Genomic DNA, 16,708 nt, shown 5'->3' on the forward strand with positions numbered 1-16,708 from the left:
TACTCAGGAGGCTGAGGCAGGAGAATAGCTTGAACCCAGGAGGCAGAGGTTGCAGTGAGCCGAGACCGTGCCTTTGCATTTCAGCCTGGGCGATAGTGCAAGACTCCATCTCAAAAAACAAACAAACAAAAACTAGTTCCGTTTGTACCCACGAGTACACAGAATTGAGACGAAAAGGAGACAGCTCAGGAGATTTCAATCTCTCTCTCATATGTCCCTAGTTAGAATTACCTCAATGTAACAGGAATTGTTTTTTGTATTAGAAAGTAATTTACAGGCAAAATAGAAACACCAGTTTTTCTTGAATAGACTAGCCATATTTTGCTTTTCATGGTTTGTTAGTTTTCTAATGCAGTCGTTTATGGAAAAGTGGAAAAGCATGTGCTATTTTTATCTTTAGGAAACTGTGTTCTTCGTCTGACATGGGAGGAGGGCCTTGTTAGCTGTCAATGTTCCAAATATATTACACTACTTAAGTGTTCAGGCCATTGTGGCTGGTGTCATTCAGCACACACTTTTGCTTTTCATTAACCATTTCAGTCTCAGCCACCATAAGAGTTTGCAGATCTTTATTCTCTATATGCTCCATGTTTTCATTTGGAAAATCCTGATAAGATTGTTCTTTGAGTTCACTGCTGTGTCTGTAAACATGGGAAGTGACGCCATTTCCTCTGAGATTCCTGTCCTACGTATCGGAGGAGAAGTGGATGGAGAGTCCAGACCTACTTCTGCAAATGTGTGAAGAGAATTTCTGTCCCTTTTTCTCTTTTTCTTCAACCTTTCTCATCCTTTTTTAATATAGGCTGGAGCACTCTCTTCCCTGGTCTCTCCCTTGACTTGCCCTGGTGATTTTGTTTGCCATGGAAGGTCATTCCCGATGAGACTGTGCTCCCTGTGGGGGCATCCCCAGCAGCCTCCTTCTGCTCCCTGGTCGGTGATGGGGGTGAGAGGTTGTGCCCATGGGCATCCCGTATTTTAGCTGCCAATTCTACTTGGGAGAAGCAACAGAGGCCCAGGCACTGGATCTCCTCTGGCAAATGCTCAGAGTGTATTTCCAAGACAAGTCACACCAACATAACGGAGTGCCTGGAGGCTGAGAGGGATTTTTAAAAATAGCCTTTTTGAGGTATAGTCAACACATAATAAATTACATATACAACTTGTTACGTTTTTGACATATGCATATACCAATGAAACCATCACCGCAGTCAAAATAGCAGACATATCCACTGTCCCCCCCCAATTTCCTTGTTCCCCTTTGCAATCTATTCCTCTCCTCTCCCCTCCAACATCTCCAGCAACCACTGATTTGCTGTCACTATGGATTTGTTTGCATTTTCTAGAATTTTATATAAATAGAATCATAAAATAAGTACTTTTAAAAAATATCTGGCTTCCGGCTGGGCACGGTGACTCATGCCTGTAATCCCAGCACTTTAGGAGGCCGAGGCAGGTGGATCACCTGAGGTCAGGAGTTTGAGAGCAGCTGGCCAACATGGCAAAACCCCGTCTCTACTAAAATTACAAAAATTAGCCAGTTGCTCTTGTGCATGACTGTAGTCACAGCTACTTGAGAGGCTGAGGCATGAGAATTGCTTGAACTCAGGAGGCAGAGGTTGCAGTCAGCCTCCATTGCATTCCAGGTGGGTGACAGAGCAAGACTCTGTCTCAAAAATAAATAAAGAAATAAAAAATTAAAATTAAAATTAAAATCTGGCCTCCTTCATTCAGTATTTTGAGATTTCGTGCATGCTCCTGTGTGTATCAACAGCTTGTTTCTTTTTGTGGATGAGCAGTATTCCATTAGATACACAGGCCAGTATTTGTTTATCCATTCACCTGTTGATAGACAGACTTTTTCTAGTTTGAGGCTATATAAATAAGGCTGTCATGAACATTTGGGTCCAAATCTTTGTATGGACATACATGCTCATTTCTCTTGGGTAAATACTGAGGAGTGAAATGGATAGTAGGTATAGGCTTTGCTTTTGGTGACACTGCCAATTTTTCCAAAGTGATTATACCATTTTACATTCCCACCAGCAGGGTATGAAAGTTCCAGTTGCTCCACAACCTTTTAGAAGCTAGAAAAATTGCCATTTAAAATGTCACCATCAGTTTCTTTCTTTCTTTTCTTTTATGATAGTGACCGGCATTCGCCTTTGGAATGTAGGGATCCTTTGTTCTAGGAAGGACCCTTGAGTTACTTCTTGCAGTTTTATCTATTACCTGTGCCCACTCCAGCTCACCTTGAGGTCAGACCCATAGCCCTATTATGACTCTGAAAGAGCAGACCCAACTACAAGGCCTCAATGAGTGACACAAGGTGCCAGAGAAGAGGTTGTCATCATGGGCTCAGCAAAACTGAAATCCCTGGCATATATATTTTATTCCTCTTCCTAATTTCTCTCCAACTGATGGCTGCTTCATATTTCCTCTCTGCCTCCCTCCACTTCGCTTCCCACCCTCACATCCCCAAACCTCTCTACTTTCCTGAAGAACTCACCCCAACTCTAAATTCCACATTGTCTTCAGCACAAAACCAAACCCTTACTTAGCTGAGTTCCTTCTCCCTGGAACGGTGGTTCTCAGAAGGAGGGCCTTGGGTCAGCAGTATCTGCATCCCCTGGGAATTTGTTAGAAATGTGTATTCTGAGGTCACACTCCAGACCTCCTTAACCACAAACTCAGGGATGGGGCCCAGAACTTTGTGTTTCAGCATGGGGCTTGTGATGTGTGCTGGCGTTTGAGAGCCACTGCCATGGAGTGTGATTTGGAGCCAGTTATTGTTGTATAAGCATGTCTCTTGTGGGTCTCATCCCCTATCCTAATAGGCTTTTTGAATGTTTCATCTAACACAAATAGGGGGTCTTTAGTTATGGGGTGGCACATGGAGAATTCTCATGTTTGGAAAATCAGATTTTCTCCACCTCGTTTCATCAATATAGAGCAAATTTCCTTCCACCACTGTTGAGTAGGACATTAAGGACCCCTTTTAATTGGCCAGAGACTTGGGTTTTAATGAGTCAGACGTCTCTGTGTGTCGTTATGTGAGATGCTGTGCGCATAGGTATCATCATTTTTGCCTAGGAAGGAAAGTGCCTCCTGTGAAGGAGAGACAGGGTTCCACTGCTTTCCTGTAAGGTTTAGTGCTGTGAACATGTGTCCGATACCAGGAGGGGAGGAGTGTGGGCTGGTGCCCTGCAGTGCAGCAGCAGTGGGTGGCCTGGGTAGGTTTTTAGCAATTATCAGTGCCAAGCCTCCAGTTCTCTTTAGTGCAAGCAAGATGCTGGGCCAGCAGGAGGAGGCAGCCAGCCCAGGCCCTGTGTCTGCAGGACTCAGCTGGGAGCAGTGATTTTCCCCTGGAAGCAAGGCACTGGTAGCTTTGAGGCCTCAAAGGGGCCAGAAGCAAGATTATAAAGAGACCAGTGAGTGTGGAGTCCAATTCTGAACACCAGGAACAGGAAAATGTTTTTAGGATCAAGGATGCGTCATCCTTACAGATCTGGGGGGTCACCGGAGAGGTAGCTCACATGTTGAGATAACCTCCTGCTGATGTGGCAGGTGGGAGCCTGTGTTCTACTGACTCAGCCATAGAAAGGAAGTGGGACAACCTTTTGTAGTTATGTGCTGGTGAGGCCTGAGGTATGTGTTATACTTAAAAGGACAAAGCATTCATTTTATTAGACATTTCTAAACATAATTTCTCATTTGCTTTTGTTAAATCTCCTAAGATTCCATAGTCTTGATAAAGTACGAGAAAATACCAGAAACCTTGGGTTAGGGGAAGCTAGGTGCCTAGGGGTGTGGCAAGTAACCAAGAGAATTTAGAGAACTTCCACAGAACAAGTTACCTTACCTCTTTTTCCCACAGCTTCCAGCTAGCTAGTTCTCATCACCTGCGAGACAATGCGCCTGAAAAATTACTCCCATATAAATGGGCTGCTTATAATTTGGAATGTAGTTAAATTGGTTTTAAAAGCAACTTACAAATTATTTTAAAATACATTAAATAGATGTTTTAAAATACATTTATTTCATGTCGTTTGTCCCCAGGGTTTGGAGTTTGACGTTCTGGACCAAGCGTAGGCTCTGAGCAAATGCTATCAGGGTTGGAGAATCAGTTCTGCCACTTCCTAATTGTGTGATCTTAGACAAATTTCCACGCCATAGTTTTCTTCTCAGAGAAATGAGACTAGTCCTATCCACACTATGGACAAATGGTAGGAGGCGAAGGAGCTCACGTTTGCAAAGAGCCTTGCACAGTGCCTGAGACAAATTCAATGCTTAGCAAATGTTAGCTCACTGCTCCCTTTTCTTCCTGTATCTGATTTTGTATACAAATGTGTAAAAAATTTACATGAAATAATGCAAAAAGATGAAAATCCATGTTTATTCATCTTGCCTTTGGTGGATGCTAGTTTACACTTCAGTGGAATGGTCAGGTTCTTCCCTCGATGTCCCTTGTGCAGACTGCCCCCTGGGTTGAAGTGGGGTGTTGTTACTATGCAGATGGAAAAAGCGGCAGAGGTATTTCCTAAATGTCCCATCAAGAAACACATACAGGAGAGGGTTGACGCAGCAGTGGGTGGTGGCGATGAGTTTAGTGATGTGAACACTTTTGTCCAGGTTGTAGCTGCTCTTGCAGTCACTCAGGGAGAAGTGTTCTTTGAAAGTGGACAGGAAAAATGCAATATTGTAGGGCGCCCACATCAGAAGGAAGACTACCATTATGGCAAAAACAAGCTTGAAAAGGCTATACCTCTGCTCCCTGAACCTTAGTGTTTTTCTCATTTGCACATAGAGAAATGTAAAAATAAATAGGGGGAGGACAAGAACCGAAATATTCATTTTTAAAGTCAGAAAATGCTTCCAGAATGTCTCATCAGCTGGCAGGAAGGGAGTTCTGCTAAATGCACACTTGTATTTCTGGTCTTCCATCTGAGGTTTATAAACCACGAATTCAGGCAAAGTGGCCAGAATGGCTGTTACCCACGCCAGGACACTTGTAATGATGCCACAGGGCACCCTCCTCCTGGCTGAGAAAAAGTTTCCCTTGTGCAAAAACACTAGGTACCTTTGCACAGTCAGAAGGCAATTGAAAAATGTCTCACTGTACAGGCCCACGAAGTACAGTCCAATGAGAATTTTACACATGGGATCGCCACCAGCTTGAGCCCAGAAGGGCAGGGTAAGCAAGAAACACAAGTTAGAAACTGCCAAGTTTAGAAGATAGATATTTTCCACGCGTTTGAGTCCTTTATATTTTACCAGGATAAGCACAACCAGGATATTGTCCAGGAGACCGATCACGAACACAGCAGAGCAGAGTGACAGCACCAGCTGGGCTGAGAGTGCCTGGGCGTCATACTTGTCACATTGCTCTGCCTCATTGCTCTCCAGTTCACCTTGTATGAGGACATCATATTCATCCTCTGGTGCCAGAGTGTAATTGGCCATCTTCAGACTGCCCTGCGGAGAAATGGGAGATGATTTTCCCCTTCGACAGCTGTCTTATCCTGGAGGAAACAACAAACTGGACCTGGATTCATACAGCCCTACTTTCCCTTTCTGGATCTACATTTTAGCCAGAGTAATTCCCTATTTCAGAAGACTGAAATAAACATTTCTTTAATGTTTGCCCACTTCCCCAGAGCAGCACCATTCCCAATCTAGTTGTTAAGCATGTAAGTGCTTAGCAGTGTGCCAGGTGCCACAGGAAATAAAGCTGGCATGACACCATCTTGGTAGAACTTACCTTCTTTTAGCAGAAACAGGACTTGCCTACATGAACACAATACGTAAGAAAATATACAATTAAAGAGAACCAAGTACCATGGCTTACTTTTAAGAAACGGGTGTAGATCATAATTTCTGCATGTTTAAGAAGTCTGCTCACCCCCCGAAGCAGCTTCCTGTGACAGCTGAGATGTTTTTCTCTCGAAGGGTATAAACAAATGTTTGCAAAAGTGAAACCATGCTCAGCATCAACATGGCCATAAGGGGTTAAATACATAGATGACACACAGATGACTTACCACTGGCCGAGCTCCTGTGGGGGAAGGGCGCAGCCTCCAGACCCAGCATCCGGGAGCTGTGGGAATGGCCCCGGACAGTGGATGGCCTCCTTTTGATCAGACTGCTCCTGACCCTGAGGGGCACGAGAAACCACCGTTGATTCCCCTGGTGGCTCTACCCGCCCCGCTCAGCGAGCTCAGGGACCAACTGAAATAAAGGACTCAAAAGCTCCCCCAGGCCTCCAGAGGATCTCTGAAGTGTCTGAAAGCAACCGGGAAGTTGTTTCCTCCTCCCTCTGGCCCTGTACCCCGCCTTTGATTTCCCTGTGACCTTTGACAGCCGTCTTCTGGCCTCCTGAGATAAGGGAACTGTGTCACTGCTGCTCTGAGTGATAGCAAGGAAGTGATGTCAAGGTGCTGAGAACTGCCAAGACCCTCTGGCTTGTGGCATGTGACACTCTGAGTAGGTAACAGGTACCAGCTACCGTCAGCAGAGAGGAATGTATGTGGTGACCACGAGTCCAGACCTGAGGGTCCTGATCCTCTAATGCGGCCTTTCACCAGTGTTCACAGAAACCCACCTGCTGATTCGATACGGGGACCAGGAACCTGCCATAAGAGTCACGGTGTGTTTGGGTTTTTATTGTCATTTTTGAGGGGCACTGTGTGCTTTGGTTAAGACTGAGGCCTCAACAGAATTTCAGGAAAATGGAAACCACAGGGTGATGTCAGTTGGGAAAAGGCCAGGGGCAGAGGTGGGGCCTCAGCAGCAGTGAGCATAGGGCTGCCCTGGGTGTCAACACTGAGGAAAGCAAAGGGGTTTGCAAGCAGCCAGAAGTGATTGGTGCTGCAACTCATGGGGGAGCTGGCCCCGCTCGGAAAAGGAGAATCCAGAGGAGGAAAATCCCGTGGTGATGACACAGAGGTGACATTAAGTCGGGTGGGAGAGAACGTGAGGGGGAAAAGTTTAACCCCAAACTGAGGCTGGGGGCTAGGGTAGGTTTGAGGCCAGAGAGAAGGAAATTGAGAGAAGAGCCCAGATTTGGAATGGTGGGAGGAGGCTGTGGGGAGGGGAGGCTGTGGGAAGAGGGTGGAAGGGGGAGGGCACGGTCTGGAAGAAGGATGAACCAAGAAGAGGAACTTGAAAATACTGAAAAAATCTGGATGAACTTCTCTTGGGTCAACGACTCAGCAGCTGTGACTAACCTAATTTGGGGATCAGACCTATTTGCTTAGAATTTATATATTGATTAAAAGATATCCTTTTCACACCAAAGATGTGTCTGAGGTAGGATTGAATACAAAATGTGTACCTGTCAAAATAGAATATACATATGTAACTTACCTGCACATTGCGCACATGTACCATAAAACCTAAAGTATAATAATAATAATAATAATAAAAGAAAAAAAAAATAAAAAAAAAATAAAAAAAAAAAAAAGAAAATTAAGAAACTAGCCTGGCACTGTGGCACGTTCCTATAGTCCCAGCTACTCAGAAGTATGAGGTGGGAGGGTCGCTTGAGCCTGGGAGTTTGAGGCCAGCCTGGGCAACGTAGCAAGAACTCGTATCTATAAACAATATAAAAATTAGCCAGATGCAGTGGCAAGTGCCTGTAATCCCAGACATTTGAGAGGCTGAGGTGGGATATTCACTTGAGCCCAGAAGTTCGAGGCCACAGTGAGCCATGATCATGCCACTCTGCGCTCTGGCCCGGGTGGCAGAGCGAGACACTGTCTCTGGAAAAAAAAAAGAAGAAAGAGGAGGAGGAGGAGGGGATGGGGAGAGGAAGGGGCGGAGAGAGAACTATTAAGAGAAAAATAAACACAGAAAGAGCCCAGACAAATATGTGATTGAGCATTAAATTTAACTCCACGTGTGCCGACAGCCAAGGCAGAAAGAGAAACACAGTGATGTTTGATGGCAGAGGGGTTGGTGCTGGTGGGAACCTAAGCTGTAAGTGCCCTCTCCTCTCTCATGTGGGTCTCCCATGAGTGAGTGAGTGGGGGTCATCATGCCCTGGGACACTCTTCCCACCCCCTACAGCCTGGGATCAGCAGTGGCCCCTCCTCCTGGTTCTCTCCACCTCCTGCAGCTGGGCAGGACACTCAGGATCTTGAATGAGTAGGTGCGGGCAGCTTTACTCTTGATACTCATGGATCAGTTCCAGGAAAAGGAAGGAAAGTCAAGTCAGACTTTGAAACTTGCAAAACCCTGGGAGTACACACACTCTTCCTCATTAGTGGAGGACAAAAACAGCAGTCAGGGACCTCACGTACCACATGTCACAGAGCCATGTGAGATGTGAAATTTCCCGAGGAAAAACACAGAATCATGTGAGGTGTGAAATTTCCCAAAGAAAAATGTTTTGTAAATTCAGGATCACCCTGACTTCCTAATATTAGCATGGCCTTCACTTTCAGTATTATTTTATTTTTGCCTGATTCCCAGCATTCTGCCTATCCACACTCAGGCTGTGAGGTCCTTGAAACTTCTATATAGGAAGGAAGGAAGAGTTTAGAAGGCTGCAGTTGAGGCGAAAGGAAAGTTCTCTTTATCATTCTCATATCTGAAGCCATAATAGGGCCTCCTTGTTTGTGAAACGACACCACATTCTGCAGCCTTGGCAAGTGGCCCACAAACCTTACCTTTGAAGGTCTGAGTTCCTCTTTATCACTATAATTTGACCCCAGTTTTAGTCGAAGGAACTATCACTGTATACTCTCATTCCCCACTACGTGTAGATCACTCATTTACTTAATTCAATTATTCAGCAAGTATTTCTAGAGTGCCTAGCCTGTGCCCAGCTCTGTTCCAGGTGCTGGGGATGCACCAACGGACAAAATAGGCAAAAATCCTGACCTTCACAGAGCTCAAGTAAATTGTAAATTAGTAGGAGAGAAGTGCTATGGAGAAGGCGAAGCAGGGAAGGACAGCAAGAGAGGCCAAGGTGGCTCAGGGATCATATTTTAAATAGTGTAGTCAGAGAAAGCCTTGCTGAGAGCTGGCTGTGGTGGCTCATGCCTGTAATCCCAGCACTTTGGGAGGCTGAGGTGGGTGGATCACTTGAGGTCAGGAGTTTAAGACCAGCCTGGCCGACATGGCAAAACTTCATCTCTACTAAAATACAAAAATTAGCCAGGAGGGGTGGCGGTGGGTGCCTGTAATCCCAGCTACTTGGGAGGCTGAGGCAGGAGAATCACTCGAACCCAGGAGGTGGAGGTTGCAGTGAGCCAAGATTGTGCCACTGCACTCCAGCCTGGGTGACAGAGTGAGACTCCATCTTTAAAAAAAAAAGAGAGAGAGAGAGAAAGCCTTGCTGAGAAGATGGGCACTAAAGCCACAAATGGTTAGGTCCAATAGTTCATGATCATTGTCTCATTCTTTCTTGTCACTAAGTTCTTATTCAGGGAGGTTGAAAACACACACTGGGTGGTAACCTTAGCAATAATTTTACCGAAGACGCAGACATATTCTTCTTAATATATTGACCCTCAATAAAAAAGGCAAAGGATGTGAGGCTCCAGTTACTGATTTATCGCCTTTCAGCTCTTCATCCACTCTTCTGTGTTCTGCCTTGTGAGTCTAGAGCTGGACCCCATAAATATTTCTCATAAGAGGGTCACAGTAAGAGGCAGAGTTTTTTCTTTCTGGTTCTGGGATTTGTTTTTATTTTGTTTTTGTTCTTTTGGCTGATTTACCAGTGCTGGGTGGAGACCCTGCAGTGCCCACTCCCCAGTGAATTTTGCCGACACCACGACGGTGGCTTCCTGCTGACTTTTGCTGGCACTCTACTGGGTAGCTTCTTCGTAAATTTTGCTGGCACCCCCAAGAGCGTCTTCCTCGCCAGAGGCATGCCCACACTCTTGGGAATCTCACTGGTACCCCTTCGGGCAGTTTCTTGCTCAGCAGCCCCAACCTGCCACAACTCAGCAAACTTCTTGGGCATCCATTGGGTTGCAGCCACACCCCCTCCAACAAGATGGATCAGCTGGGGAGGGAGGGTGTTTTTTGAGTTCGCCCCTTCCTTGGCTGCTGTGCCTTAGCTTAGAGGTTATGGCTGCTCTCTACATCTGCCATTCCTGCATTCTTTAGCGTTCTCCTTACCCCCTTTAGTAGTTCATATCCTTTTATAAGTTAATAACTCATTATATTTAATGTTCATTGTTCACACTACTGGTGTGGTTTCTGTCTTGACTGTATGCTGATTGATACACACAACATTAAATTTAGTTCAGGGAAGGGATGGGGGAATGCTAGGATGATGCCTTTTTTAGAGATCTAACTTGATCTTGAGAAATAGGTATTAGATCAAAGAGCTAAAAACAGAATTACCATTTGACCCAGCAATCCCATTACTGGGTATATACCCAGAGGAATATAAATCATTCTACCATAAAGACACATGCATGTGAATGTTCATTGCAGCACTATTCTCAGTAGCAAAGACATGGAATAAACCTAAATGCCCATCAATGACAGATTAGATAAAGAGAATGTGGTACATATACACCATGGAATACTGTGCAGCCGTGAAAACAACAAGATCATGTTTTTTTGTGGAAACATGAATGGAGCTGGAGGCTATTACTCTTAGCAAACTAACACAGGAACAGAAAACCAAATACCTCGTATTCTCACTTATAAGTGGGAGCTAAATGATGAGAACACATGAACTCAAAGAAGGGAACAACAGACACTGGGGTCTACTTGAGATTGGAGGGTGGGAGGAGGGAGAGGAGCAGAAAAAATACCTATTGAGTACTGGGCTTAATACCTGAGTGATGAAATAATTTGTACAACAAATCCTCATGACAAAAGTTTACCTATGTAACAAACTTTCACATGTACCCCAGAACCTAAAATAAAAGTTTAAAAAATTATTGTTTAAATGCATAATAACAAATTTGGAAAGTTTCAAAAAAAGAGAAATAGGTATTAGAACGTTTAGACTGATGATAATTTAATCTGTCCCTTACTATGGCTTCTTCAAATATAATCTTTCTTAGATTATCAATTAATCAATCCATCTATCTAATTTTTATTAGCAAATAAAACGTTACAGAAAATTTGTATGGAGAAAAACTATGATAGTGATAATCTCACATAATAGCCATTATAAGTTTTAAATACCACTGCTTCTTAATGGGAACTGTAGAAAAACTACTTTTAGAAAACAATCAATTTTCTTCTGAATTAGTTGTTTGATATTGAGTAGTAGATCGAAGAGGCAAATAACGGCACATAATTTTAAAGCTTCTGAGACCACCTTATCCTGCCCCCAGATTTTCTTTCCCATAGTTGGCTGATCCCTAAAATTCCACCTCAGTACCCAACATTTAGTAGCTGTGATACCTGGGAAGGCAGATAATATTTCTAAAATACAACTGTGTTGATAATCCACCCTGGAAATACAGATTTTATATGTACTTACTAGAAGTGAAATAGTGTTAACTATTCCCTAAAGCAGTCTTTCTCAATGCATGTTCAGTTTATTCCGCAGTATGCTAAAAAGTGTAAAAAAAAGGACGGGAGGCTATTGCTCATTTAAGTTTGAAAAATAGCTGGACTAAAAAACTAAAGCAAGTTTCTTTACTACAGGACTTCTCAGAGCCCTTCATATACTAACAGGCATGATAATCCTTCATGAGGAAGAAAGGGTATGGAGTGTTTCCCAAAATGTTTTGATCATGAAGCCCCTTTTAAAATTTTCATACAGGTACTTATAAGCTAAAAGTTCAGTGAGTATATTCTGAGAAATGCTTCCTTAGACACACAAATATTACTGTGTTGTCTAGTAATAATAAATAAATATATTATTTATTAATTTGAATTAATTAATATTATTAATTTAATTAATAATAAATAAATATTACTGTGTGGTCTAGTGCACCTCCTGCCCCAGCTCTGAGGGAGTGTAATTGACTGAGGGGCCCAGCTGTTGCACTCTGAGACCCATGTCTGCATTCATGCCAAGGCTCTGTCCTCCATGAGCTGCTCCCACTCCATGACCCTATTAAGGACACTATGACAGGCCCATCCCTTGGAGAGGGACTCCTCTGATGGGTGCCTTTGGCACATGCTTCAGCCAAACCTTGCTTCCTTCCCCATCTCCTTCACTTGGAGTCAGACCTTCTTGTGATCTGATGGCTTTCCCAGCTTCTCCTGGCTCCCTTTGCAGTCCTGCAAATGTCACAGACATTTCCTCTATTACACTTCTTATATGCCAGACCCCACTTTGGGTTCTGTATCTGGAAAGATTTGGACTAACATAGTCTTGGAAGGAAGGGCATCATTTTCTAGAGTCTTGGGTCCTTCGCTTACCATGAAGTAATACAGTTTGCAGCATTTAGATCCCTTTCTTCTTACCTCCCATTTACCTGTGGCCTGCATGGACCAGTCCTTTTGGAACACATAAAGCCACTTAATTCCATCATATTCCCATTCTGTCATGTTTGGCCAACTCCTCAGCTCATATGACTTTTTCTATTCCTCATTCTTTGCTTTGTGCTTCCTCTGCCCTAACCTCACCTCCCAATATTCCACTTTCTCCCATGCTTTTCCTCTGTGTCTCTGGAACCTGAATTCTGACAATTTCCCTGACATCTTTGATTTATGCCAAAAACATTCACACCATCTCCTGTCCCTTGAGGATACTCCTTCCTTCTCACATCTGTCTCAGATTTGGGAGTCAGAAGGTGACATCCTTGGCCTCGGTGCCACTTTTTGGCTATTAATTCCCTTCTAGATATAAAGGAGACTGCTGTGGGCTCCAGTTCTCCGACTACATTGCTCTCTGCTCCACCTCACTGCTATCATCCACTGACTGCCTGGTTGCCCCTATTTTATTCAAGACTTGTGCACATGGATAAGGGGCTTCTATTCACCCCAGTTTCCTACATCATCCTGGTGGCTTAGTTGTCCATGTGGACCCCCATCTGGTGCCCAAGTCTCAGCTCATTAACTCAACTCCCTGGCCTTTGGTTTCACTCCGCTAGTGCCCAGCTGAGGTTTGTTAACATTGATTTACCACTGAACTCTCACAATAAAATTTCTCACTTTTCTGATGACAACTTTTACTCCTTTGGTTTCTCTCACTCCATTTATTCTTTGTGTAATATGTGTTGTTCATCAAGCCTTCCTTTGGTTTCTCTCACTCCATTTATTCTTTGTGTAATATGTGTTGTTCATCAAGCCTTCCAGCCTCTGACTATCAGCCCCTCCCACGGTCACATCCCTCTTTGTCTAGCTGAGATCCAGTAGTCTGTCACTTAGTCTTTCTCTTGTCAACACCCTGACCTCTCTTGAAGCCCCAGCCTTAGATAAATTATCCTCTACATTTTTTCTTTGAGTGTGTGTTTCTGAGAACAGCTGTTTAAAACCACTTAGCAGCTGGGCTCAAGCTTGTAATCCCAGCACTTTGGGAGGCTGAGGTGGGCAGCTTGCTTGAGCCCAGGAGTTCAAGACCAGCTTGGGCAACATGGCGAGACACTGTCCCTACAAAATATACAAAACATAGCTGGGAGTGGTAGTGTGTGTCTGTAGTCCCAGGCCCGGGAGGCTGGGGTGGGAGGATTGCTTGAGCCCGGGAGGCAGAGATTGCACTGAGCTGTGATTGTGCTACTGCTACTACACTCCAGCCTGCGTGACAGAGTGAGACCCTGTTTCAAAAAAATAAAAATAAGTAAAACCACTTAGCTACGTGGACAAGATACATTGGTAATTTAAGATCTTCAACTAGCTTCCAGAGATTCTTCTAGATTCCCTGATAACTCTTCTGAGTGTGACAAATTGTCACTTTATCCCATTTTTCCATCAACTATTTCAAGCTACCTAAAGCTTCCAGTCTCTTCACCCCCATTCTAATGACTCCCATTTACTCTCAGGAAATGATCTCATCTTCTGCTTTTCTCAGAACTCCTCAACTCCTCAGGCCCCAACTTCAAATGCAACTGTGGTATGTCTACATTTTTCCTCTCTCCATGGACAGAGTTGCTCCTCTTACACCAAAGGCTAATCTCTCCCCCTGCACTCTGGATCTCATTCCGTTTAACCTTCATCATTTTTTCCCACATTTTCTTTGAGTCCCAACTTTCTCCTCTCTATTAGATTATTCAGAATTTTTAAATGCTCAGATAGCTCCCTTAAATAAAGATTACAAACCCACCTTGACCTCAAACATTGGTCTGACCATTTACTGTCTCTTCTCCCCCTCTTCCAGGCAGCTTCATTAGTTGTCCAAACTCTGTTTCTACTTCATCACTGCTCATTCCCCACTCTACACCCTGCAGCCTGGCTTCTGCCCCCACCATTCCACTGAGATTGGTCTCCCTGGGTTCACCCACACATCCCTGTGGTTAAATGTAATCAGCTGCCGGGGCAGCTAATGCATCATGTGCCCATGAACGGGAAGTGTCCAGGATCTCCCGGCTCTGCATTACTACAGACAATAACAACAACAACAAGACGCAGACATCAGTCCAGCCCACAAACACCATTATATTTAGAGATTCCCAAGCTGAAGTGGTGCTTAGGATTTTTTGACACCTGTTAAAATGCTATAGAATCTAAAAACATTAACACAGGACTTTGCAGTGAAGATGACAGTGTAGTGTAGATGAAGATGAGTAAAGCAGGATAGCAGACTCTTCCCTCCTCTAATATCTCAATGACCAAAAACTAGTTTTAAAACTATAACATCTGCCAGCAGCAACTGAACAAGAAATAGGGCACGATCTTACATCAAAACGTTGAAACATGGTGCTTTAGAGATATGCCTAAACCCAATCCTACTGGGTTTCCCAATCCTATGGAATAAAGAAGGAAAATAAAGAAATCCTGAGAATTGTCTAATACTCTCCAATTACGAGACAAGTGGCCTCGGGGGGTGAATATGCATTCCTAGAAAGAAAAGAAAATATTTCTTCAGTTTGACTTGAAAAAATGGAAAAAATTAAAAAAAAAAAGACAAGAAAAAAGAATTAAAAAAAACCCTATTGAGTTAAAGCTCCTACATTCCAGACGGTAGAAGGGTTTCTAGGACTTTTCATAGACCAGGACAATGTGCTGAGTTAGGACAATAAGACAAATTCCACAAGAGTGAGATACACTCTTGTATATACCGAATTGGCTCTGGTATAAAATGTGTTGCTTTTTTTGGATTTTGATTTTTTATAAAAACAATTTTAATAAAGTAATGATTTCATCAAATCTTTAAGGGTTCTACTAGTGCGTAGAGCTTTGTTAGAGGTATACAGAGGTTTATTAGCTCTGCCAGCTATCACTCAGGGTGATCCATTTCCTTGTGTGCCTTGCAGTTTCAACGTGAGTGTGTCTTGACTGGGGATTATTTTCTCTGCAGTAGCTTTTCGTGGCTTGAAGTGGGAGCACTCCTTTCCAGAGGAGTTTTGAGTTTGTTTCAGCCAGGAACATTGAGGGCATCAATGGCCTGATATGAATTTTCCCCACCTGGTTTTGGGGTCTTCCATTTTGAGGGTATTATAAACCTGTGCATGAAGCACAGGTTTTGTATTCTCAGAGATTTTTCCCATACCACTTAAAGCCTAGGCAAAAATAGATAAGTGTTTGTGTTTTCCTCTGCCTGTGGGTGAATTTCTTCTAGTCTCCCTTTTCCCAAGTGCTAGATTTACATCAGGATCTCTCAGTTCCGGCTCCACATATCCCATAGCCTTCAGCCTTGCTGTCTGCCCCATGTGGGAGTTACACTGACATGGCCTTTTTGATGCATGTGGCCTTTGATTTGTCTGCATCAGACAGTGACCAAAATGGTCTCTTTCCATTGAGTAGCGTTTCAATGAACATTTGTTGTAAAATGTGGTTCCTTTATTCATCTCATAGGTATTTAGTGCCCACTGTCTTATAAATCTTCCTTTTGCCCTTCCATATCCATTCTCCACTCTCTACCCAGATTTATTCCGGGGGAAGCTCACCTTATTAACAGCAGGCTCCCCTGTCTTTCAATTTTCAATTGTGTTTGGCTGATGGGGAATTTTAGGCAGAAGATTGGAGAGCAAGGTCAGGGGAGTCAGGCCCTGGCTCCCTCTTGATGGGGTCTAGTGGGCTGATGTGTCCCTGGACGTAAGGGCAGCTCTTGTCAGACAGCTCCCTCCCCTTGCCCTGTCTGGCCTTGCAGTGGGAATGGTGACCTGCTCTCACTGGCACCAGGCACCGCACTGTGTATCGTGGCCTCCCTATACCCCGTCCAAATCTTTGTATGGAATCCTTCATTAAACTCGCCTCAGTTGCCCTACTTAGGTGTGCCGTTTGGCTTCTGCCAAGCTCCTGAAGGACACCTCTCCCAAGTCCCAGGAACTTTGCCAGACCCTGGGGAGAAAATAGTGAACAAAGTGGAACCATCCTCTGTCCTCATGGCACTGACATTCTAGAGGGAGATTCAGGTATGGAACTGACTATAATTCAGGGAGTCATGTGCCAGGCTGGGGGAGCACACAGGAGCAATGGGAGCTGTCCCAGGTGCACCCGGCCTGGCTCATGAGGGGCAGGGGAAGGTTTCCCAGGGTAGGTGTCACCTCAGTCAAGGCCACATGGATGGGAGCTGACCAGGTGAGGAGTGGGCCTCTTGTCCCCCTCCTCCTTTCCTCCTAATGTCTGCTTTTCAGGTTCTTGAGGGACTTGTCTCTCAGAGATGGGGCAAGAAAAGAGACAGTGA

The 16,708-nt window shown here is 44.2% G+C and overlaps 1 protein-coding gene across 2 annotated transcripts; it reads right to left on the reverse strand.

Moving 5' to 3' along the window:
- Positions 1 to 552: 552 nt before the first annotated feature.
- Positions 553 to 6,151, reverse strand: CCRL2 (C-C motif chemokine receptor like 2). Of its 2 annotated transcripts, none has more exons than XM_002813829.5 (2): positions 6,039 to 6,151; positions 553 to 5,472 (listed from the first exon to the last, which is right to left on the reverse strand). In XM_002813829.5, exon 2 carries the CDS (start codon positions 5,458 to 5,460, stop codon positions 4,423 to 4,425), a length of 1,038 nt encoding a protein of 345 aa, XP_002813875.2. In that variant the 5' UTR covers positions 5,461 to 5,472; positions 6,039 to 6,151; the 3' UTR covers positions 553 to 4,422. The 2 variants fall into 2 exon arrangements, with proteins under 2 accessions (XP_002813875.2, XP_003776307.4); XM_003776259.5 differs by lacking the exon at positions 6,039 to 6,151 and adding an exon at positions 5,846 to 6,030.
- Positions 6,152 to 16,708: the final 10,557 nt, after the last annotated feature.

The sequence above is a fragment of the Pongo abelii genome, chromosome 2, assembly GCF_028885655.2.
Source record: "Pongo abelii isolate AG06213 chromosome 2, NHGRI_mPonAbe1-v2.0_pri, whole genome shotgun sequence".
NCBI classification, from domain to species: domain Eukaryota; kingdom Metazoa; phylum Chordata; class Mammalia; order Primates; family Hominidae; genus Pongo; species Pongo abelii.

Coding starts and splice junctions, on each gene's coding strand:
- CCRL2 (XM_003776259.5), bottom strand. CDS start 6,016: ATGTATTTAACCCCTTATGGCCATGTTGATGCTGAGCATGGTTTCACT. Junction 5,473..5,845: donor TCTACACCCGTTTCTTAAAA/GTAAGCCATGGT, acceptor ATTTCTCCGCAG/GGCAGTCTGAAGATGGCCAA.